The following is a 24,926-nucleotide window of genomic DNA, read 5'->3' as shown; positions in this document are numbered from 1 at the left end:
GAATTTGGGGAGGGGTCTCGGGGGGTTTGGGGTCTCAGGGGGGTTTTGGGGGGGGGGGGGTTCCCAAATTTGGGGAGGGGTCTTGGAGGGAATTTCCCAATTTGGGGAGGGGTCTCAGTGGGGAATTTCCCAAATTTGAGGAGGGGTCTCAGTGGGGAATTCCCAAATTTGGGGAGGGGATTTCCCAAATTTGGGAGGGGTCTCGGGGGGGATTTCCCAAATTTGGGGAGGGGGTCTCAGGGCGGATTCCCCAAATTTGGGGAGGGGTCTCAGGGGGGAATTTCCCCAATTTGGGGAGGGGTCTCAGGGAGGGAATTTCCCAAATTTGGGGAGGGGTCTCAGGGCGGATTCCCCCAAATTTGGGGAGGGGTCTCCCCCTCCCCTCCCCCCCCCATCTGGCGCCTCCATTTCCTCTTCCGCCTGGGGGGGGGTGGGGCCGCTCTCCCCCCAATTGAGTCTGGGGTCTCTGTGAGTGGGGGGGGGATGGGCGCTGTACCCCCTTCCCCAATTGAGTCTGGGGTCTCGGGGCGGGGCGGGGGGGTTGGGTTGGGATAATTTGGGGAGGGGTCTCAGCGCCGCCCCCTCCCCAGGCTGGCCCCGAACTCGCGGCCCAACCCCCACCGGAGCCCGCTGGGCACCGGCAACTACGACGTGAACGTGGTGATGGCAGCGCTGGGCACGCGCGGGCTGGCGGCCGTCTGGTGGGACAAGCGGCGGTGAGACCCCTCCCCAAATTCCGGAGAGACCCCTCCCCAAATTGTGGAGAGCCCCCGGGACCCCCCACCCAAATTTGGGAGCTCTCGGAGACCCCTCCCCAAATTTGGGACTTCTTAAATCTCCCCTTTCTCCTGGGGTGTTTTGGGAAAAGCGGTGATGAGACCCCTCCCAAATTCGGATCTGACCCCACGAGACCCCTCCCCAAACTATGGAACCCCCTCGGGACCCCTCCCCAAATTATGGAAACCCCCAGGGACCCCCCACCCAAATTTGGGAGCTCTCCGAGACCCCTCCCCAAATTTGGGACCCCTCCGAGCCCCCCAACCCAATTGAGAGTCCCCCTTGTCACACTCGGGCTGGCGGCCGGCTGGTGGGACAAGCGGCGGTGAGACCCCTCCCCAAATTCCGGACGGACCCCTCCCCAAATTCTGGAGACCCCCAGGACCCCCCACCCAAATTTGGGAGCTCTCCGAGACCCCTCCCCAAATTTGGGAGCTCTCGAATCTGTCCTTGTCACGCTGGGGCTGGTGGGACAAGCGGCGTGGGACCCCTCCCCAAATTCGGATCTGACCCCTCGGGACCCCTCCCCAAATTGTGGAGACCCCCCCCGGGACCCCCCACCCAAATTTGGGAGCTCTCCGAGACCCCTCCCCAAATTTGGGAGCTCTGCGGGACCCCCAACCCAAATGGCAGCATCTCAAATCTCTCTCGGGCTGGCGGCCGTCTGGTGGGACAAGCGGCGGTGAGACCCCTCCCCAAATTCCGGACGGACCCCTCCCCAAATTGTGGAGACCCCCCGGGACCCCCTCCCCAAATTTAGGAGCTCTCCGAGACCCCCAACCCAAAATTGGGAGCTCTCAAATCTCTCCTTGTCACACTCGGGCTGGCGGCCGGCTGGTGGGACAAGCGGCGGTGAGACCCCTCCCCAAATTCCGGAGAGACCCCTCCCCAAATTGTGGAGACCCCCAGGGACCCCCCACCCAAATTTGGGAGCTCTCCGAGACCCCTCCCCAAATTTGGGACGCCTCCGGGACCCCCAACCCAAATGGGAGTCCCCCTTGTCACACTCGGGCTGGCGGCCGGCTGGTGGGACAAGCGGCGGTGAGACCCCTCCCCAAATTCCGGACGGACCCCTCCCCAAATTGTGGAGACCCCCAGGGACCCCCCACCCAAATTTGGGAGCTCTCCGAGACCCCTCCCCAAATTTGGGAGCTCTGCGGGACCCCCAACCCAAATGGGAGCATCTCAAATCTCTCCTTGTCACGCTGGGGCTGGTGGGACAAGCGGCGGTGAGACCCCTCCCCAAATTCCGGAGAGACCCCTCCCCAAATTCTGGAGACCCCCCGGGACCCCCCACCCAAATTTGGGAGCTCTCGGAGACCCCTCCCCAAATTTGGGAGCTCTCGAATCTGTCCTTGTCACGCTGGGGCTGGTGGGACAAGCGGCGGTGAGACCCCTCCATAAATTCGGCACCGACCCCTCCCCAAATTCCGGAGAGACCCCTCCCCAAATTCTGGAGACCCCCAGGGACCCCCCACCCAAATTTGGGAGCTCTCCGAGACCCCCAACCCAAATTTGGGAGCTCTCGAATCTGTCCTTGTCACGCTGGGGCTGGTGGGACAAGCGGCGGTGAGACCCCTCCCCAAATTCGGATCTGACCCCTCGGGACCCCTCCCCAAATTGTGGAACCCCCTCGGGACCCCTCCCCAAATTATGGAGACCCCCCGGGACCCCCTCCCCAAATTTGGGAGCTCTCCGAGACCCCTCCCCAAATTGGGAGGTCTCAAATCTCTCCTTGTCACACTCGGGCTGGCGGCCGTCTGGTGGGACAAGCGGCGGTGAGACCCCTCCCCAAATTCCGGAGAGACCCCTCCCCAAATTGTGGAGAGCCCCCGGGACCCCCCACCCAAATTTGGGAGCTCTCCGAGACCCCTCCCCAAATTTGGGAGCTCTGCGGGACCCCCAACCCAAATGGGAGCATCTCAAATCTCTCCTTGTCACACTGGGGTTGGTGGGACAAGTGGCGGTGAGACCCCTCCCCAAATTCGGATCCGACCCCTCGAGACCCCTCCCCAAATTGTGGAACCCCCTCGGGACCCCTCCCCAAATTATGGAGACCCCCGGGACCCCCTCCCCAAATTTGGGAGCTCTCCGGGACCCCCAACCCAAAATTGGGAGCTCTCAAATCTCTCCTTGTCACGCTGCGGTCGCTGCCTGTGGGGTGGGACAAGGGACAATGAGACCCCTCCCCAAATTCGGATCCGACCCCACGAGACCCCTCCCCAAATTCGGGATGGACCCCCAAGGACCCTTCCCCAAATTATGGAGACCCCCCGGGACCCCCCACCCAAATTTGGGAGCTCTCCGAGACCCCCAACCCAAATGGGAGCATCTCAAATCTCTCCTTGTCACACTCGGGCTGGCGGCCGTCTGGTGGGACAAGCGGCGGTGAGACCCCTCCCCAAATTCGGATCCGACCCCTCGGGACCCCTCCCCAAATTGTGGAGACCCCCCGGGACCCCTCCCCAAATTCGGGATGGACCCCCAGGGACCCCCCACCCAAATTTGGGAGCTCTCGGAGACCCCTCCCCAAATTTGGGAGCTCTCGAATCTCTCCTTGTCACGCTGGGGCTGGTGGGACAAGCGGCGGTGAGACCCCTCCCCAAATTCGGATCTGACCCCTCGGGACCCCTCCCCAAATTGTGGAACCCCCTCGGGACCCCTCCCCAAATTATGGAGACCCCCCGGGACCCCCCACCCAAATTTGGGAGCTCTCCGGGACCCCCAACCCAAATGGGAGCATCTCAAATCTCTCCTTGTCACACGCGGGCTGGCGGCCGTCTGGTGGGACAAGCGGCGGTGAGACCCCTCCCCAAATTCGGCACCGACCCCTCCCCAAATGTTGGAGACCCCCAGGGACCCCCCACCCAAATTTGGGAGCTCTCGGAGACCCCCTCCCCAAATTTGGGACCCCTCCGAGCCCCCCAACCCAATTGAGAGTCCCCCTTGTCACACTCGGGCTGGCAGCCGTCTGGTGGGACAAGCGGCGGTGAGACCCCTCCCCAAATTCCGGAGAGACCCCTCCCCAAATTGTGGAGACCCCCCGGGACCCCCCACCCAAATTTGGGAGCTCTCCGAGACCCCTCCCCAAATTTGGGAGCTCTGCGGGACCCCCAACCCAAATGGGAGCATCTCAAATCTCTCCTTGTCACACTGGGGTTGGTGGGACAAGCGGCGGTGAGACCCCTCCCCAAATTCGGATCTGACCCCACGAGACCCCTCCCCAAATTCGGGATGGACCCCCAAGGACCCCTCCCCAAATTATGGAGACCCCCCGGGACCCCCCACCCAAATTTGGGAGCTCTCCGAGACCCCCAACCCAAATTTGGGAGCATCTCAAATCTCTCTCGGGCTGGCGGCCGTCTGGTGGGGCAAGCGGCGGTGAGACCCCTCCCCAAATTCGGCACCGACCCCTCCCCAAATTGTGGAGACCCCCAGGGACCCCCCACCCAAATTTGGGAGCTCTCCGAGACCCCTCCCCAAATTTGGGACCCCTCCGAGCCCCCCAACCCAATTGAGAGTCCCCCTTGTCACACTCGGGCTGGCGGCCGTCTGGTGGGACAAGCGGCGGTGAGACCCCTCCCCAAATTCCGGACGGACCCCTCCCCAAATTCTGGAGACCCCCCGGGACCCCCCACCCAAATTTGGGAGCTCTCCGAGACCCCTCCCCAGATTTGGGAGCTCTCAAACCTCTCCTTTCTCCTGGGGTGTTTTGGGAAAAGCGGTGATGAGACCCCTCCCCAAATTCGGATCTGACCCCTCGGGACCCCTCCCCAAATTGTGGAACCCCCTCGGGACCCCTCCCCAAATTATGGAGACCCCCCGGGACCCCCCACCCAAATTTGGGAGCTCTCCGAGACCCCCAACCCAAATGGGAGCATCTGAAACCTCTCCTTGTCACGCTGCGGTCGCTGCCTGTGGGGTGGGACAAGGGACAATGAGACCCCTCCCCAAATTCGGATCCGACCCCTCGGGACCCCTCCCCAAATTCTGGAGGTCCTCCGGGACCCCCCACCCAAATTTGGGAGCTCTCCGAGACCCCTCCCCAAATTTGTGACCTCTCAAATCTCTCCTTGCACACTCCGCTCGGTACCCGTGGGGTGGCACAAGGGACAAATGCGACCCCTCCCCAAATTCGGAGCCACGCCCCAGGACCCCTCCCCAAATTCTGGAGCGGCCCCGGGACCCCCCCACCCAAATTTGGGTCCTTTCTGAGCCCCCCTCCCCAAATTTGTGACCTCTCAAACCTCTCCTTGCACGCTCCGCTCCGTACCCGCGGGGTGGCACAAGGGACAATGCGACCCCTCCCCAAATTCCAAAACACCCCCTTGCGACCCCTCCCCAAATTCCCCCACCCCCTCCCCTTCCCCCTCCCCTTTCTGAGCCCCCTCTCGGTGCCCCCCCAGCCCCCTGGAGCGCCTGGCGCTGCCCCACATCCTGGGCTTCCTGCTCAACGTGCCCTCGCGGGTGGCCCTGGGCCCGCTGCGGTTGCCGCTGGCCCGCCCGCACTGGCTCGGGGTTCGTCGCCTCGGGGCCACCTTCTACAACCTGGACTCCAAACTGGCCGCCCCCGTGGCCATCGGCGGCGAGCAGCAGCTGCGGTGGGCACCTGGGGAGGGGAGGGTGGCGCTGGAGAGGGGGGCAGGGAGGGGGCAGCGGGGTGTGGGGCGGGAGGGGGTACTGGGGTGTGGGGCAGGAGGGGGCAGCAGGGTGTGGGGCAGGAGGGGGCAGGGAGGGGGCAGCGGGGTGTGGGGCGGGAGGGGGTACTGGGGTGTGGGGCAGGAGGGGGCAGCGGGGTGTGGGGCAGGAGGGGGCAGGAGGGGGCATTGGGGTGTGGGGCAGGAGGGGGCAGCGGGGTGTGGGGCAGGAGGGGGCAGGAGGGGGCACCAGGGTGTGGGGCAGGAGGGGGTACTGGGGTGTGGGGCAGGAGGGGGCATTGGGGTGTGGGGCAGGAGGGGTGTGGGGCAGGAGGTGGCACCGGGGTGTGGGGCAGGAGGGGGCAGGAGGGGGCAGGAGGGGGCAGCGGGGTGTGGGGCAGGACGGGGCAGGAGGGGGCATTGGGGTGTGGGGCAGGAGGGGGCACCGGGGTGTGGGGCAGGAGGGGGCAGGAGGGGGCAGCGGGGTGTGGGGCAGGACGGGGCAGGAGGGGGCATTGGGGTGTGGGGCAGGAGGGGGCAGCGGGGTGTGGGGCAGGAGGGGGCAGGAGGGGGCATTGGGGTGTGGGGCAGGAGGGGTGTGGGGCAGGAGGTGGCACCGGGGTGTGGGGCAGGAGGGGGCATTGGGGTGTGGGGCAGGAGGGGGCAGCAGGGTGTGGGGCAGGGAGGGGGCAGCGGGGTGTGGGGCAGGGAGGGGGCAGCAGGGTGTGGGGCAGGGAGGGGGCAGTGGGGTGTGGGGCAGGAGGGGGCAGGAGGGGGCATCGGGGTGTGGGGCAGGAGGGGGCAGCGGGGTGTGGGGCAGGAGGGGGTATCGGGGTGTGGGGCAGGAAGGGGCAGGAGGGGGCAGCGGGGTGTGGGGCAGGAGGTGGCACCGGGCTGTGGGGCAGGAAGGGGCAGCGGGGTGTGGGGCAGGAGGGGGCAGGAGGTGGCACCAGGGTGTGGGGCAGGAGGGGGCAGCGGGGTGTGGGGCAGGAGGGGGCATTGGGGTGTGGGGCAGGAGGGGGCAGTTCCCGTGGGTGGCACCGGGCCGTGGGGCAGGAGGTGGCACTGGGCTGTGGGGCTGTTGCAGGCAGTTCCCGTGGGTGGCACCGGGCCGTGGGGCAGGAGGGGGCAGTTCCCGTGGGTGGCACCGCGCCGTGGGGCAGGAGGTGGCGCCGGGCTGTGGGGCAGGAGGTGGCACCGCGCCGTGGGGCAGTTCCCATGGGTGGCACCGCGCCGTGGGGCAGGAGGGGGCAGTTCCCGTGGGTGGCACCAGGCCGTGGGGCAGTTCCCGTGGGTGGCACCGCGCTGTGGGGCAGGAGGTGGCACCGCGCCGTGGGGCAGTTCCCGCGGGTGGCACCGGGCTGTGGGGCAGGAGGTGGCACCGCGCTGTGGGGCAGGAGGTGGCACCGCGCTGTGGGGCAGTTCCCGTGGGTGGCACCGGGCTGTGGGGCAGGAGGTGGCACCGCGCTGTGGGGCAGTTCCCGTGGGTGGCACCGGGCTGTGGGGCAGGAGGTGGCACCGCGCTGTGGGGCAGTTCCCGTGGGTGGCACCGCGCCGTGGGGCTGTTGCAGGCAGTTCCTGCGGGAGGCGCTGAGCTGTGGGGCAGTTCCCGTGGGTGGCACCGCGCTGTGGGGCAGGAGGGGGCAGTTCCCGTGGGTGGCACCGCTCTCTGGCGCTGTTGCAGGCAGTTCCTGCGGGAGGCGCTGGTGCCCGCAGCCTCGGAGCTGTTCCTGGTGGTGCCGCGGGACGTGGAGGAGGCCGGGACGTGGCTGAGGCCGGAGTGATGCCCTCAGGGGGCACCCCAAAGGGTGGCACCGTCTGGGGACACCCCAGGGGACAGCTGAGGGTGGCATCGTCCTGGGGGACACCTCAAAGGGACACCTGAGGGTGGTGGCATCATCCCAAAGGGACACCTGGGGGGTGGCATTGTCCCGGGGACACCCCAAGGGACACCCGAGGGTGGTGGCATCGTCCCGGGGGACACCTCAAAGGGGCACCTGCGGGTGGCATCATCCCAAAGGGACACCCCTAGGTGACACCCCGAGGGTGGTGGCATCATCCCCGGGACACCTCAAGGGGCACCCCAAAGGGATGCCCGAGGGTGGCATCATCCTGGGGGACACCTCAAAGGGACACCTGGGGGTGGCATCGTCCTGGGGACACCCCAAAGGGACACCTGAGAGTGGCATCATCCCAAAGGGACACCCGAGGGTGGCATCGCCCCAAAGGGACACTTGAGGGTGGCATCATCCCGGGGGACACCCCGAGGGTGGCATTGTCCCAGGGACACCCCAAAGGGACACCCCGAGGGTGGCATTGTCCCAGGGACACCCCAAAGGGACACCCCAGGGTGGCATCATCCCAAAGGGACACCCCAAAGGGACACCCGAGGGTGGCACCATCCCGGGGACACCCCAAAGGGACACCCCAAAGGGACACCCGAGGGTGGCATCATCCCGGGGACACCTGGGGGTGGTGGCACCGTCCTGGGGGACACCCTGAGGGTGGCATCGTCCCAAAGGGACACCCGAAGGTGGCATCGTCCCGGGGACACCCCAAAAGACACCCCAAAGGGACACCCCGAGGGTGGCACTGTCCTGGGGACATCCCAAAGGGACACCTGAGAGTGGCATCATCCCAAGGGGACACCCGAGGGTGGCACCATCCTGGGGACACCCCAAAGGGACACCCGAGGGTGGCATCGTCCCGGGGACACCCCAAAGGGGCACCCCAAAGTGACACCCCAGGGTGGCACCATCCCAAAGAGACACCCCAAAAGGGACACCCCAAAGGACACCCGAGGGTGGCATCGCCCCAAAGGGACACTTGAGGGTGGCATCGTCCCGGGGGACACCCCGAGGGTGGCACTGTCCCAGGGACACCCCAAAGGGACACCCGAGGGTGGTGGCACCGTCCTGGGGGACACCCGAGGGTGGCATCGTCCCGGGGACACCCCAAAGGGACACCGCAAGGTGACACCCCAGGGTGGTGGCATCATCCCGGGGACACGCCAAGGGACACCTGAGGGTGGCATCGTCCTGGGGGACACCCCAAAGGGACACCCGAGGGTGGCACCGTCCCAGGGACACCCCAAAGGGACACCCGAGGGTGGCACCATCCCCAAGGGGCACCCCAAAGGGGCACCCCAGGGTGGCACCATCCTGGGGGACACCCCAAAGGGACACCCCAAGGTGACACCCCGAGGGTGGTGGCATCATCCCAGGGACACCCCAAAGGGGCACCCCAGGGTGGCACCGTCCCAGGGACACCCCAAAGGGACACCCCAAAGGGACACCTGAGGGTGGCACCATCCCCAAGGGGCACCCCAAAGGGACACCCCAGGGTGACACCCCAGGGTGGCACCATCCCAAAGGGACACCCCAAAGGGACACCCCAGGGTGGCACCATCCCCAAGGGGCACCCCAGGGTGGCCCCGCCGCGTTTTGCTGGGAAAACCCCGGATTTTGGAGATTTCCCCGGCGGGATTTGGGGTTTTCCTGCCGTGGGGGTCCCGGGGGTGTCGATGTCACCCCGATGTCACCCCAATGTCACCCTGGGGTCACCCCGATGTCACCCCGATGTCACCCTGGGGTCACCCCGATGTCACCCAGGGGGGCTCCATGGCTTTAAATCCCCTCCCCCCACCCCAAAAAATGATTAAAAGCGATTTTTTGTAGCTCTGGCTCCTCGTGTTTGTCCCAAAATCCTGGGATTTCACCCCAAAATGGCTGAATTCCATCCACAAATCCCCACATTTCACCCCAAATCCCGGGATTTTACCCCAAAATGGCCAAATTCCAGCCCCAAATCCTTGAATTTCACCCCAAATCCCTGAATTTCACCCCAAAATGGCCAAATTCCAGGCCCAATCCTCGAATTTCACCCCAAAATCGCTGAATTCCAGCCCCAAATCCCCAAATTTCACCCCAAATCCCAGGATTTTACCCCAAAAAGGCCAAATTTCACCCCAAAATCTCCAAATTTCATTCCAAACCCCCCAAATTTCACCCCAAAATGGCCAAATTCCAGCCCCAATTCTTGAATTTCACCCCAAAATCTCCAAACTTCACCTCCAAACCCCCAAATTTCACCCCAAATCCCTGGATTTCACCCCAAAATTGCCGAATTCCAGCCCCAAACCCCCAAATTTCCACCCCAAATCCCTGAATTTCACCCCAAAATGGCCAAATTCCAGCCCAAATCCTTGAATTTCACCCCAAAAATCTCCAAATTCCATCCCACCCCCCTCAAGTTTCACCCCAAATCCCAGGATTTCACCCCAAAATGGCCAAATTTCACCCCAAAATCTCCAAATTTCATTCCAAAACCCCCAAATTTTGCCCCAAATCCCTGAATTTCACCCCAAAATGGCCAAATTCCAGGCCCAATCCTCGAATTTCACCCCAAAATCGCTGAATTCCAGCCCCAAATCCCCAAATTTCACCCCAAATCCCAGGATTTTACCCCAAAAAGGCCAAATTTCACCCCAAAATCTCCAAATTTCATTCCAAACCCCCCAAATTTCACCCCAAAATGGCCAAATTCCAGCCCCAATTCTTGAATTTCACCCCAAAATCTCCAAACTTCACCTCCAAACCCCCAAATTTCACCCCAAATCCCTGGATTTCACCCCAAAATTGCCGAATTCCAGCCCCAAACCCCCAAATTTCCACCCCAAATCCCTGAATTTCACCCCAAAATGGCCAAATTCCAGCCCAAATCCTTGAATTTCACCCCAAAAATCTCCAAATTCCATCCCACCCCCCTCAAGTTTCACCCCAAATCCCAGGATTTCACCCCAAAATGGCCAAATTTCACCCCAAAATCTCCAAATTTCATTCCAAAACCCCCAAATTTTGCCCCAAATCCCTGAATTTCACCCCAAAATGGCCAAATTCCAGGCCCAATCCTCGAATTTCACCCCAAAATCGCTGAATTCCAGCCCCAAATCCCCAAATTTCACCCCAAATCCCAGGATTTTACCCCAAAAAGGCCAAATTTCACCCCAAACTCTCCAAATTTCATTCCAAACCCCCCAAATTTCACCCCAAAATGGCCAAATTCCAGCCCCAATTCTTGAATTTCACCCCAAAATCTCCAAACTTCACCTCCAAACCCCCAAATTTCACCCCAAATCCCTGGATTTCACCCCAAAATCGCCGAATTCCAGCCCCAAACCCCCAAATTTCCACCCCAAATCCCTGAATTTCACCCCAAAATGGCCAAATTCCAGCCCAAATCCTTGAATTTCACCCCAAAAATCTCCAAATTCCATCCCACCCCCCTCAAGTTTCACCCCAAATCCCAGGATTTCACCCCAAAATGGCCAAATTTCACCCCAAAATCTCCAAATTTCATTCCAAAACCCCCAAATTTTGCCCCAAATCCCTGAATTTCACCCCAAAATCTCCAAACTTCACCTCCAAAGCCCCAAATTTCCCCCCAAATCCCAGGATTTCACCCCAAAATGGCCAAATTCCAGGCCCAATCCTCGAATTTCACCCCAAAATCGCTGAATTCCAGCCCCAAATCCCCAAATTTCACCCCAAATCCCAGGATTTTACCCCAAAAAGGCCAAATTTCACCCCAAAATCTCCAAATTTCATTCCAAACCCCCCAAATTTCACCCCAAAATGGCCAAATTCCAGCTCCAGTCCTCGAATTTCACCCCAAAATCGCCGAATTCCAGCCCCAAACCCCCACATTTTCCCCCAAATCCCTGGATTTTACCCCAAAATCTCCAAATTTCACCCCAAACTCTCCAAATTTCATTCCAAACCCCCCAAATTTCACCCCAAAATGGCCAAATTCCAGCCCCAAATCCTTGAATTTCCCCCCAAATCCCTGGATTTCACCCCAAAATGGCCAAATTCCAGCCCAAAACCCCCAAATTTTGCCCCAAATCCCTGGATTTCACCCCAAAATCGCCGAATTCCAGCCCCAAATCCCCAAATTTCACCCCAAATCCCTGGATTTCACCCCAAAACGGCCAAATTGCAGCCCCAAACCCCCAAATTTCGCCCCAAATCCCTGAATTTCACCCAAAATCGCCGAATTCCAGCCCCAAACCCCCAAATTTCCCCCCAAATCCCTGGATTTTACCCCAAAATCTCCAAATTTCACCCCCAAATCTCCAAATTTCATTCCAAAACCCCCAAATTTCACCCCAAAATGGCCAAATTCCAGCCCCAATTCTTGAATTTCACCCCAAAATGGCCAAATTTCACCTCCAAACCCCCCAAATTTTGCCCCAAATCCCTGGATTTCACCCCAAAATGGCCAAATTCCAGTCCTAACCCCCCAAATTTCAGCCCAAATCCTGGGATTTCACCCCAAAATCGCCGAATTCCAGCCCCAAACCCCCAAATTTCCCCCCAAATCCCTGAATTTCACCCCCAAATGGCCAAATTCCAGCCGAAATCCTTGAATTTCACCCCAGAATCTCCAAATTCCACCCCCAAATCCCCAAATTCCACCCCAAATGGCCAAATTTCACCCCAAAATCTCCAAATTTCATTCCAAAACCCCAAAAATTTGCCCCAAATCCCTGGATTTCACCCCAAAACCGCCAAATTCCATCCCAACCCCCCCTAATTTCACCCCCAAAATCACCGATTTTTGCCCCGAAATCCCCGAATATTTCCCCCAAATCCCTAAATTTCATCCTCAAATCCTGGAATTCTGCCCCAAAATCCCCGACTTTGCCCCAAACCACCCGAATTTTGCCCCAAATCCCGGAATTCCAGCGGAAAATCCCCAATTTTCTCCCCAAAATCCCCGGGTCCCACCCTCCCATCCCCAAATTCCAGCTCCAGTCCCCGGAATTTGCCCAAGATCCGCGATTTTTGCCCCAAAATCCCCGAATTCTTTCGCCAAATCCCCAAATTCCCACCCCAAAATCCCCGAATTCCCTCAAAAATCCCGAAATTTACCCACAAAAAAGCCGATTTTCGCCTCAAAATCCGCAAATTCCACCCCGAAATCCCCTTATTCTACCCCAAAACCCCCACGCTCCGCCCAACACCCCCGGATGCCACCCTAAACTCCCCATTTTCGCCCCAAAATTCCCGAAATTCGCCCCAAAATTCCCGAATTTAACCCCAAAATTCCCGATTTTTTCCCTCACGGAGCCGGGGGCGGGAATCCCGCGGTGGGGGCGTTACCAAATCGCTGACGTGCGCTCTGATTGGCTTTCCCGTTTGATTGACACTCGCCTTGAGCCGGCTCAGCCAATCAGCGCACGGTACTGGGGCTCCCGAGGCGCCGCCGCCGCGCACTCAAAATCCCCGAATTTCGCCCCAAAATCTCGTATTTCGTACACAAATCCGCGAATTTCCCCTCCAAAGCCGCGAACTCCACCCCGAAATCCCCGAATTTCACCCCAAAACCCCCGAATTCCACCCCAAAATCCGCAAATTTCTCCCCCACAGCGCCGGGGGCGGGGACCCTGAGGAGGGGGCGGGACCACCGCGAGCCGCGCTCTGATTGGCTCTCCCGTTTGATTGACACCATCCATGGGCCAAATTCGCCAATCAGCGCACGGTACTGGGACTCCCGAGGCGCCGCCGCCGCGCAGCTCAAAATGCCCGAATTTCGCCCCCAAATCTGCGTATTTCGCACACAAATCCGCGAATGTCCCTACTAAAACCTCGAATTCCACCCCAAAACCCCCGAATTTCTCCCCCAAAGCGCCGGGGGCGGGGACCCTGAGGAGGGGGCGGGACCACCGCGAGCCGCGCTCTGATTGGCTCTCCCGTTTGATTGACACTATCCATGGGCCAAACTAGCCAATCAGCGCACGGCACTGGGACTTCGGAGGCGCCGCCGCCGCGCACTCAAAATCCCCGAATTTCGCCCCAAAATCTCCCTATTTCGCACACAAATCCGCGAATTTCCCCTCCAAAGCCGCGAACTCCACCCCGAAATCCCCGAATTTCACCCCAAAACCCCCGAATTCCACCCCAAAACCCCCAAATCTCTCCCCCACAGCGCCCGGCCGCGAGAGGCGGGCAACGCTGGGCGGGGCGCTACCAACCCTGAACCGATCGCCGATTGGCTCTCTGCTTTGATTGACATTCACTTCCCACCGGCTCAGCCAATCAGCGCGGGGCGCGCAGGATCTGGCGGCGCCGGCGCCGGCTGCTCCTCGGCCCTCCCTGGTGGTCTAGTGGTTAGGATTCGGCGCTCTCACCGCCGCGGCCCGGGTTCGATTCCCGGTCAGGGAATGATCCTTTTTTCTCCCCCCCTCTACTTATTTCCGCTTCCGATTTTTTTTTCTTTCGTCCCCCTTGTTGCGGCGTTTCACTTCAAAACAACCTCTAGTTAAATAAAAACGAAAAGAATAAGAGAAGAGGGGGCGGTGCGACGCGGACAAGAGAGGCAAAATCGCGACCGTGCTGTCGCGACAGACGCGGAAATGAGAGGCACCGCTGGGATTCGAACCCAGGATCTCCTGTTTACTAGACAGGCGCTTTAACCAACTAAGCCACGGCGCCGCGCGCTCGCCCCGCCGCCCTCGGGCCCCATCACCCTCCCACCCCCTCCCCCACCCATCCCCCATCCTGAGACCCCTCCCCAAAAAGGGGACAGACCCCCCCCCCCACCCCCTCCTTCCCCTCCCTTTCCCACCCCTCCAATGGAGGACCCCCCTCTCCTCTCCCCCCCTCCCCCTCCCCGTGTCCCCCCCGAGGGTTGAAACCCCCCCTAAACCCCCCTAAAGCCCCCCCAAATTCCCCCCCCAGGGGTCCCCGCATCCCCCCCGCGCCCCCAACCCCCCCCGCGCCCCCTCCCACCCAGGGTTTGGGGGGTTCTGAGCCGCCCCCGCGCCCCCTCCCCCGCGGTGGCGCAGCGGCAGCGGCTCCGCCCGGCACGGCCGCGACCCGGGTTCGAGTCCCGGGGGGGAAACCCGCGGGGCCTTCCCGCTTCTCTTGGATCTTTTTCCCGTTTTTTTCCCTTTTTTTCAACCTTTTTCTCCCCCTTTTCCTTTCCCTTTGATCTTTTCCCCCCTTTTCCCCCTTTTCCCAACATTTTCTCCTCCCTTTTATTTTCCTTTTGATCTTTTTCCCGTTTTTCACCTTTTTCCACCTTTTCTCCTCCCATTTCCTTTGATCTTTTTTCACCTTTTTCCACTTTTTTTCAACCTTTTCTCCCCCTTTCCCTTTGATCTTTTTCCCCTTTTTCCACCTTTTTCCCCTTTTTCCACCTTTTTCCCCTTTTTCCACCTTTTTCCAGTTTTTTCAACATTTTCTCCTCCCTTCCCCCTTTTCCTTTGATCTTTTTCCCGTTTTTCACCTTTTTTCAACCTTTTTCTCCCCATTTTCCTTTGATCTTTTTCCACCTTTTTTCATCTTTTTCCACTTTTTTTGACCCTTTTCTCCTCCCTTTTCCTTTCCCTTTGATCTTTTTCCCCTTTTTCCACCTTTTTTGAACCTTTTCTCCCCCTTTTTCTTTTCCTTTTTGATCTTTTTCCCGTTTTTCACCTTTTTTTAACCTTTTCCCCCCTTTTTCTTTCACCTTTCCCAATTTTTTTTTAACTTTCCCCCCCTTTTTTTTAACATTTCCCCCCTTTTTTTAACTTTTCCCCCCTTTTTTTTACATTTCCCCCTTTTTTGAACATTTCCCTCCTTTTCCTCCCCAAATTCCTTTTGCTTTTCCCCGCTTTTGGTTTTTTGGGGCTTTTCCCACCTTTTTTCCTCCGTTTTTCCACCATTTCCCCTCTTTTTTTTTTCACCTCTTTCCTCACTTTTTCCACCTCCTTTTCCCCCATTTTCCCCCATTTTTCCCCATTTTCCCCATTTTTCCCCATTTTCCACCATTTTCCCCCATTTTCCCCCATTTTCCACCCATTTTCCCCATTTTTCCCCCATTTTCCCCCCATTTTTTCCCCATTTTTCCCCATTTTTCCCCCATTTTCCCCATTTTTCCCCATTTTTTCCCCATTTTTCCCCATTTCCCCCCATTTTTCCCTCAATTTTCCCCCATTTTCCCCCATTTTTCCCCCATTTTCCCCATTTCCCGCCATTTTTCTTTGATTTTTCCCCATTTTCCCCCCATTTTTTCCTTATTTTCCCAATTTTCCCCCCATTTTTCCCATTTTTCCCCATTTTCCCCATTTTTTCTTTGATTTTTCCCCATTTTCCCCCATTTTTTCCTTATTTTCCCCATTTTCCCCCATTTTTCCCCATTTCCCCCCATTTTTCCCTATTTTCCCCCATTTTTCCCTCAATTTTCCCCCATTTTCCCCACATTTTTCCCCATTTTCCCCGTTTTCCCCATTTTTCCCCCCATTTTTCTCCATATTTCCCCATTTTCCCCATTTTCCCCATTTTCCCCCATTTTCCCTTAATTTTCCCCCATTTTTCCCCATTTCCCCCCATTTTTTCTTTGATTTTTCCCCATTTTCCCCCCATTTTCCCCATTTTTCCCCCATTTTTCCCCCATTTTCCCCTCATTTTTCCAGATTTTTTCCCCATTTTCCCCCATTTTTCCCTCAATTTTCCCCCATTTCCCCCCATTTTTCCCCATTTCCCCCCATTTTTTCTTTGATTTTTCCCCATTTTCCCCCATTTTTCTCCATATTTCCCCATTTTCCCCATTTTCCCCATTTTCCCCCATTTTTCCCCCATTTTTCTCCATATTTCCCCATTTTCCCCCATTTTTCCCCCATTTTCCCCCATTTTTCCCCATTTCCCCCCATTTTTTCTTTGATTTTTCCCCATTTTCCCCCATTTTTTCCTTATTTTCCCCATTTTCCCCCATTTTTCCCCATTTCCCCCCATTTTTCCCTCAATTTTCCCCCATTTTCCCCACATTTTTCCCCATTTCCCCCGTTTTCCCCATTTTCCCCCCATTTTTCTCCGTATTTCCCCATTTTCCCCATTTTCCCCCATTTTTCCCCATTTCCCGCCATTTTTTCTTTGATTTTACCCATTTTCCCCCCATTTTTCCCCATTTTCCCCATTTTTCCCCATTTTTCCGCCCATTTCCCCCCATTTTTCCCCATTTCCCCCCATTTTTCCCCCATTTCCCCCCATTTTTCCCCCATTTCCCCCCATTTTTTCCCATTTTTCCCCATTTTTTCCCCATTTTTCCCCATTTTTCCCCATTTTTCCCATATCCCCCATTTTTTCCCCATTTTCCCATTTTTCCCCATTTTCCCCATTTTTCCCCATTTTCCCCATTTTCCCCCATATTTCCCCATTTTCCCCATTTTTCCCCATTTTCCCCCATTTTTCCGCCCATTTTCCACCCATTTTTCCCCATTTCCCCCCATTTTTCCCCATTTCCCCCCATTTTCCCCTCATTTTTCCCCCATTTTTCCCCATTTTTCCCCATTTTCCCCCCATTTTTCCAGATTTTTTCCCCATTTTTCCCATTTTCCCAATTTTTCTCATTTTCCCTCATTTTTTCCCCATTTTTCCCCATTTTCCCCCATTTTTCCCTATTTTCCCCATTTTCCCCATTTTTCCCCCATTTTTTCCCATCTTCCTTCTATTTTTTCCCATTTTTCCCCATTTCCCCCATTTTTCCAGATTTTTTCCCCATTTCCCCCCATTTTTCCCATTTTCCCCATTTTCCCCATTTCCCCTCAAATTTTCCCCATTTCCCCCCATTTTTCCCTATTTTCCCCATTTTTCCCCATTTTCCCCCATTTTCCCCCCATTTTCCACCCATTTTCCCCATTTTTCCCCCATTTTCCCCCCATTTTCCCCCATTTTTCCCCATATTTCCCCATTTTTCCCCATTTTCCCCATTTTTCCCCATTTTCCCCATTTTCCCCCATATTTCCCCATTTTCCCCATTTTTCCCCATTTTCCCCATTTTTCCACCCATTTTTCCCCATTTCCCCCCATTTTTCCCCATTTCCCCCCATTTTCCCCCCATTTTCCACCCATTTCCCCATTTTTCCCCCATTTTCCCCCCATTTTTTCCCCATTTTTCCCCATTTTCCCCCATTTTTCCCTCAATTTTCCCCCATTTTCCCCCATTTTTCCCCCATTTTCCCCTCATTTTTCCAGATTTTTTCCCCATTTCCCCCCATTTTCCACCCATTTTCCCCATTTTTCCCCATTTTTCCCCATTTTCCCCCCATTTTTCCCCATTTTCCCCCATTTTCCCCCATTTTTCCCCATTTCCCCCCATTTTTCCCCATTTTCCCCCCATTTTCCACCCATTTTCCCCATTTTCCCCCATTTTTCCCCCATTTTCCCCTCATTTTTCCAGATTTTTTTCCCCATTTGTCCCCATTTTCCCCCCATTTTTCCCCATTTTCCCCCATTTTTCCCTCAATTTTCCCACATTTTCCCCCATTTTTCCCCCATTTTCCCCCATTTTTCCCCATTTCCCCCCATTTTTTCTTTGATTTTTCCCCATTTTCCCCCATTTTTTCCTTATTTTTCCCATTTTCCCCCATTTTTCCCCATTTCCCCCCATTTTTCCCTATTTTCCCCCATTTTCCCTCAATTTTGCCCCATTTTCCCCACATTTTTCCCCATTTTCCCCGTTTTCCCCATTTTTCCCCCCATTTTTCTCCATATTTCCCCATTTTCCCCATTTTCCCCATTTTCCCCCATTTTTCCCCCATTTTCCCAATTTCCCGCCATTTTTCTTTGATTTTTCCCCATTTTCCCCCCATTTTTCCCCATTTTTCCCAATTTCCCCCCATTTTCCCCCATTTTTTCCCCATTTTCCCCATTTTCCCCCCATTTTTCCCATTTTTTCCCATTTTCCCCCATTTTTTCCCATTTTCCTTCAATTTTTCACCGCATTTTTCCCCATTTCCTTTTTTTAAAAAATTTTCCAATTTTCCTTTTTTTTTCAACCTTTCCCCTTTATTTTTCCTTTTCCCCCCTTTTTTTAACCCCGTTTTTTCCCTTTTCCCCCAATCCCAAAATCCCAGAAATTAAATGGGAAAAATGAGGGAAAAAAGGGGGAAATTGGGGAAAAAAGGAGGAAATTGAGGGGAAAAATGGGGGAATTTTGGGGGGGAAAAAAAGAAAAATGAGGGAAAAGGAAGAAAATTGAGGAAAACCAGGAAAATTTGAGGGGGAAAAGGGGAAAATTGAGGGGAAAAAAGGAGGAAATTGGGGAAAAAATGGGAAAATTGAGGGGGAAAATGAGTGAAAAAAGGAGGAAATTGGGGGGAAAGGGGGAAAATTGAGGGAAAATGGGAAAAATGAGGGGGGAAATGGGGAAATTGGGGGAAAAAGGGGGAAAATGAGGGGAAAATGGGGGAAAATGAGTAAAAAAAGGGGAAAATTGGGGAAAATAAGGGGGAAAATTGAGGGAAAATTGAGGGGAAATGGGAAAAATGAGTGAAAAAAAGAGGAAATTGGGGAAAAAAGGGGGAAAATGAGTGAAAAAAGGGGGAATTGAGGAAGAAATGGGAAAAATGAGTGAAAAAAGGAGAAAATGAGGGAGAAATGGGAAAAATGAGGGGGAAAATGGGAAAATTGAGGGAGGAAAGGGGGAAATTGAGGGAAAAAGGGGGAAATTGAGGGAAAAAGGGGAAAAATGAGTGAAAAAAAGGGAAAATTGGGGAAAATAGGGGAAATTGAGGGGAAAAGGGGAAATTGGGGAAAAAATGGGAAAATTGGGGAGAAATGGGGAAAATGAGGGGAAAAATGGGGAAAAATGAGGGAAAATGGGGAAAAGGGGGGAAACTGAGGGAAAAATGGGAAAAATGAGGGGGAAAAAGGGGGAAAATGGGAAAATTGAGGGAGAAATGGGAAAAATGAGGGGGGAAAAGGGGAAAAAGAGTGAAAAAAGGGGAAAATAGGGGAAAAAAGGGGAATTGAGGAAAAAATGAGGAAATTGGGGGAAAAATGGGGGGAAATTGAGGGAAAAATGGGAAAAATGAGAGGAAAAGAGGAAAAATGAGTGAAAAAAGGAGGAAATTGGGGGGAAAGGGGGAAAATTGAGGGAAAATGGGGGAAATTGAGGGGAAAAAATGGGGAAAATGAGGGAAAATGGGAAAAATGAGGGAGAAATGGAAAAAAATGAGGGGGAAAAAGGGGAAATTGGGGGAAAAAGGGGGAAAATGGGGAAAAAGGAGGAAAAAAGAGTGAAAAGGGGGAAAATTGAGTGAAAAAAGGAGGAAATTGAGGGAAAAAAAGGAGGAAAATTGAGGGGAAAAGGGGGAAAATGAGTGAAAAAAGGGGGAATTTGGGGAAAAAAGGGGGAAAATTGAGGGGAAAATTGAGAAATTGAGGGGGAAAAGGAGGAAATTGAGGGAAACCCCAGAAAAAATGAGAGGGAAAAAGGGAAAATTGAGGGAGAAATGGGAAAAATGAGTGAAAAAAGGAGGGAAATTGGGGGAGAAAAGGGAAAATTGAGGGGAAAAAAGGGAAAACTGAGGAAAAAACGGGGGAGAAAAGGGGAAAAATGGGGAAATTGAGGGAAAAATGGGGGAAGTTGAGGGAAAAATGGGGGAAATTGAGGGAAAAATGGGAAAATTGAGGGAAAAATGGGGAAAATTGAGGGAAAAATGGGGAAAATTGAGGGGAAAATGGGGAAAATTGAGGGAAAAATGGGGAAAATTGAAGGAAAAATGGGGAAAATTGAGGGGAAAATGGGGAAAATTGAGGGAAAATGGGGAAAATTGAGGGAAAAACGGGGGAGAAAAGGGAAAAATGGGGAAAATTGAGGGAAAAACGGGGTGAGAAAAGGGGAAAAATAGGGAAAATTGAGGGAAAATGGGGAAAATTGAGGGAAAAATGGGGAAAATTGAGGGAAAATGGGGAAAATTGAGGGAAAAACGGGGGAGAAAAGGGAAAAATGGGGGAAATTGAGGGAAAAATGGGAAAAATTGAGGGAAAAGAGGGAAAAATGGGGGAAAAAAATGCAAATTAGCAGAGGATGGTTTCGATCCATCGACCTCTGGGTTATGGGCCCAGCACGCTCCCGCTGCGCCACTCTGCTGCTCCGAGAAAAGCTCATTAATTCAATCCTAATTAACCAAAATTAACTCAAAATTCCCTTTTTTCCCTCCCTGGATGGCGCCGCTTTTTTCCCGTTTTTTTTCCTCCCCTTTCTTCGCCTTTTCCCGCTTTCAGCCCTTTCCATAATTTCATTTTTCTCGTTTTTTTTAAAATTTTTTTGGCCTTTTTTTTCGTTTTCTCCCTCTTTTTTGGTTTTTTTTCCTTTTTTCCCCACCTTTTTTCCTTTTTTCCACCTTTTTTTCCCTTTTTTCCACCTTTTTTTTTCACCTTTTTCCCATCTATTTTTCCACTTTTTTTTCTTTTTTCCACTTTTCCCCCTTTTTCCATTTTTTTCCTTTTTTTCCACCTTTTTTCCACTTTTTCCCTTTTTTTTCCACCTTTTCCCTTTTTTTCCACCTATTTTTTTGAGCTTTTATTGAAAAGTTCCGGATCTCCAGCAGCGAACCCAAACCTGGAATCGTTTTTTGGGGGGGTTTAGGAAATTCCGGGGGGCAGAAAAGGCGGAAAAGGGGGGGAAAGTGAGGGAAAAAGGGAAAAATCGGGGGAAAAGGGAGAAAATTGGGAAAAAAGAGGAAAAAATTGGGAAAAAAAAGGAGAAAATTGGGGAGGGAAGAGAAAATAAAGAAAAAAAAAGGAAAAAATTGGGGAAAAAATTGGGAAAAAAAGGAAAGAATTGGGGGGAAAAAGGAGAAAATTGGGACAAAAAGGAAAAATTGGGGGAAAATGGGAGAAAAATTGGGGAAAAAAAGGAGAAAATTGGGGGGGAAAGAGAAAATTGTGGAAAAAAAAGGAAAAAATTGTGGAAAAAAAGGAGAAAATTGGTGGAAAAAAGGAAAAAATTGGGGAAAAAGGGGAGAAAATTGGGGGGGGAAGAGAAAATAAAGGAAAAAAAAGGAGAAAGTTGGTAAAAAAAGGAGGAAATTGGGGAAAAAGGGGAGAAAAATGGGAAAAAAAGGGAAAAATTGGGGGAAAAAATGAGAAAATTGGGGGTGAAAGAGAAAATAAAGGGGAAAAAAAGGAAAAAATTGGGGAAAAAAGGAAAGAATTGGGAAAAAAAGGGAAAAATTGGGAAATAAAAGGAGAAAATTGGAGGAAAAAGGAAAAAATTGGGGGGAAAAAGGAGAAAATTGGGGGGGGAAGAGAAAATAAAGTGAAAAAAAAGGGAGAAAATTGGGGAAAAGGGAGAAAATTGGGGAAAAAAGGAGAAAATCGGGAAAAAATAAAAGAGAGATTGGGGTGAAAGGGAGAAAATTGGGGGGAAAAGGGAAAATAGGGGGGGAAAAGGGGGAAAATTTGGAAAAATAAGGAGAAATTTGGGGGGAAAAGGAGAAAAAATGGGGGGAAAAAGGGAAAATAGGGGGAAAATCGGGGAAAAACAAGGAGAAAAGTGGGGGGGAAGGGAAAATAGGGGAGAAAATGGGGGAAATCGGGAAAAACAAGGAGAAATTTGGGGGAAAAGGAGAAAAATGGGGGAAAAAGGGAAAAAGGAGAAAAATGGGGGGAAAAAGGGAAAATAGGGGGGAAAAAAAGGGAAAATGGGGGGAAAATCGAGAAAAAACAAGGAGAAATTTGAGGGGAAAAAAGGGAGGAAATCGGCAAAGAAAAGAGGCGAAAATGGGGAAAAAAATAAAACGAGAAACCCCAAAAAAAGGAGAAAAACGGGGGGGGGGAAAAAAGAAGAAAATTGGGGAAAAAGGGAGCAAACGGTGGGAAATAAAAGGAGAAAACCAAACAGGGAGAAAAGAGGGGGGGAAGGGAATTTTGGGGGGGTCAGAGGTGCTGCAGGTGAGGGGGGGAGGGGCACAAACCTTCAGGCCACCCCTCCCCCCCTCATGGGGCGGGGCCGAGACTCGAACCCGCGGGGCCGGGACTCGAACCGGGAATCGGGACTCGAACCGGGACTGGGATTCCAACCGGGACCGGGACTGGAACCAGGACCGGGACTGGAACCGGGGCCGAGACTCGAACCGGGACCGGGACTCGAACCCGCGGGACCGGGACTCGAACCGGGACCGGGACTCGAACCGGGACCGAGACTCGAACCAGGGCCGGGATTCGAACCCGCGGGGCCGGGACTCGAACCAGGGCCAGGACTCGAACCCGCGGCCTGGACTCGAACCGGGGCCGGGACTCGAACCGGGATCGGGACTCGAACCGGGGCCGGGATTCGAACCCGCGGGACCGGGACTCGAACCGGGACCGGGATTCGAACCCTCGGGGCCGGGACTCGAACCGGGACCGGGACTCGAACCGGGACCGGGACTCGAACCCTCAGGACCGGGACTCGAACCGGGACCGGGATTCGAACCCGCGGGGCCGGGACTCGAACCGGGGCCGGGACTCGAACCCGCAGGGCCTGGACTCGAAACGGGGCCGGGACTCGAACCGGGACCGGGACTCGAACGCGGGACCGGGACTGGAACCGGGACCGGGATTCGAACCCTCGGGGCCGGGACTCGAACCGGGACCGGGATTCGAACCGGGACCTGGACTCGAACCGGGACCGGGACTGGAACCGGGGCCGGGACTCGAACGCGGGGCCGGGACTCGAACCGGGACCAGGACTCGAACGCGGGGCCGGGACTGGAACCGGAACCGGGACTCGAACCGGAACCGGGACTCGAACGCGGGATCGGGACTCGAAAGCGGGGCCGGGATTCGAACCCGCGGGGCCGGGACTCGAACCGGGACCGGGATTCCAACCGGGAATCGGGACTCGAACCGGGGCCTGGACTCGAACCGGGGGCCGGGACTCGAACCGGGACGGGACTCGAACCGGGACCGGGATTCGAACCCGCGGGGCCGGGACTCGAACCGGGACCGGGATTCGAACCGGGACCGGGACTCGAACCGGGGCCGGGATTCGAACCCGCGGCCTGGACTCGAACCGGGACCGGGATTCGAACCCGCGGGGCCGGGACTCGAACCGGGACCGGGATTCGAACCCGCGGGGCCGGGACTCGAACCGGGACCGGGATTCGAACCCGCGGGGCCGGGACTCGAACGCGGGGCCGGGACTCGAACCCGCGGGGCCGGGATTCGAACCCGCGGGGCCGGGACTCGAACCGGGGCCGGGACTCGAACCCGCGGGGCCGGGACTCGAACCGGGACCGGGACTCGAACCGGGACCGGGACTCGAACCCGCGGCCAGGACTCGAACCGGGGCCTGGACTCGAACCGGGGCCGGGACTCGAACCGGGACCGGGACTCGAACCGGGACCGGGACTCGAACGCGGGACCGGGACTGGAACCGGAACCGGGACTCGAACCGGAACCGGGACTCGAACGCGGGATCGGGACTCGAAAGCGGGGCCGGGATTCGAACCCGCGGGGCCGGGACTCGAACCGGGACCGGGATTCCAACCGGGATCGGGACTCGAACCGGGATCGGGATTCGAAAGCGGGACCGGGACTCGAACCGGGGCCTGGACTCGAACCGGGGCCGGGACTCGAACCCGCGGGGCCGGGACTCGAACCGGGGCCGGGATTCCAACCGGGACCGGGATTCGAACCGGGATCGGGACTCGAACCGGGACCGGGATTCGAACCGGGGACCGGGACTCGAACCGGGACCGGGACTCGAACGCGGGACCAGGACTCGAACCGGGACCAGGACTCGAACCCGCGGCCGTGACTCGAACCGGGACCGGGATTCGAACCGGGGGGCCGGGATTCCAACCGGGATCGGGGACTCGAACTGGGACCAGGACTCGAACCGGGGCCGGGACTCGAACCCGCGGGGCCTGGACTCGAACCGGGGGCCGGGACTCGAACCGGGGCCTGGACTCGAGCAGGGACCGGGATTCGAACCGGGACTGGGATTCGAACCGGGGACCGGGACTCGAACCCGCGGGGCCGGGGACTCGAACGCGGGACCAGGACTCGAACCGGGACCGGGATTCGAACCCTCGGGGCCGGGACTCGAACCGGGGGCCGGGACTCGAGCAGGGACCGGGATTCGAACCCGCGGTCTCTCCCTCCAGAGCCCCGCGCTGGCCCCGCCCCCCGGAGGAGGGCGCCCCCTTGGCGGCCCGGCGGCGCCGCGCAGCCGCGGACGAGGTGGCCGAGTGGTTAAGGCGATGGACTGCTAATCCATTGTGCTCTGCACGCGTGGGTTCGAATCCCACCCTCGTCGGCAGCGCCGCTTTTGGGGCGGGGGGGGACCCCAAAAGTTTTGTTCGGTTTTGGGGTGGGGGGACCCCAAAGTTTTGTTCGTTTTGGGGGGGGGAACCCCAAAGTTTCGCTCCTTTTTGGGAGGGGGGGACCCCAAAATTTCGCTCGTTTTTGGGGTGGGGGGGACCCAAAAGTTTCGCTCGTTTTTGGGGTGGGGGCACCCAAAATTTTGCTCGCTTTTGGGTAGGGGGCACCCCAAAGTTTTGTTGGGTTTTGGGGGGGGGAACCCCAAAAGTTTTGTTCGTTTTTGGGAGGGGGGGGCACCCCAAAAGTTTCGCTCCTTTTTGGGAGGGGGGACCCCAAAATTTCGCTCGTTTTTGGGGTGGGGGGGACCCCAAAGTTTTGTTCGTTTTTGGGGTGGGGGGGAACCCAAAATTTTCTTCGTTTTGGGAGGGGCACC

The 24,926-nt window shown here is 56.0% G+C and overlaps 1 protein-coding gene and 4 non-coding genes across 5 annotated transcripts; 3 read left to right on the top strand and 2 right to left on the bottom strand.

The window, feature by feature from the left end:
* Positions 1–590: 590 nt before the first annotated feature.
* On the top strand, positions 591–7,286 carry LOC138102121 (josephin-2-like; the record flags this gene model as incomplete). Its single annotated transcript, XM_068999875.1, has 3 exons — positions 591–716; positions 5,184–5,378; positions 7,099–7,286. Coding segments are annotated over 3 exons (421 nt in total), but the record flags the coding sequence as incomplete, so codon positions are not given.
* Positions 7,287–13,567: 6,281 nt separating this feature from the next.
* Positions 13,568–13,639, top strand: TRNAE-CUC (transfer RNA glutamic acid (anticodon CUC)). The gene has a single exon. It is a non-coding gene; the product is annotated as a tRNA-Glu (tRNA).
* A 196-nt stretch (positions 13,640–13,835) lies between these two features.
* On the bottom strand, positions 13,836–13,909 carry TRNAT-AGU (transfer RNA threonine (anticodon AGU)). Its single transcript has one exon. It is a non-coding gene; the product is annotated as a tRNA-Thr (tRNA).
* Positions 13,910–20,261: 6,352 nt separating this feature from the next.
* TRNAM-CAU (transfer RNA methionine (anticodon CAU)) lies at positions 20,262–20,333 on the bottom strand. Its single transcript has one exon. It is a non-coding gene; the product is annotated as a tRNA-Met (tRNA).
* A 4,073-nt stretch (positions 20,334–24,406) lies between these two features.
* On the top strand, positions 24,407–24,488 carry TRNAS-GCU (transfer RNA serine (anticodon GCU)). The gene has a single exon. It is a non-coding gene; the product is annotated as a tRNA-Ser (tRNA).
* Positions 24,489–24,926: the final 438 nt, after the last annotated feature.

Source organism: Aphelocoma coerulescens, unplaced genomic scaffold (assembly GCF_041296385.1).
Source record: "Aphelocoma coerulescens isolate FSJ_1873_10779 unplaced genomic scaffold, UR_Acoe_1.0 HiC_scaffold_620, whole genome shotgun sequence".
Classification (NCBI taxonomy): domain Eukaryota; kingdom Metazoa; phylum Chordata; class Aves; order Passeriformes; family Corvidae; genus Aphelocoma; species Aphelocoma coerulescens.
Note: the sequence above shows the minus strand (reverse complement) of the source record. Positions and strands in the feature narration are given on the sequence as shown.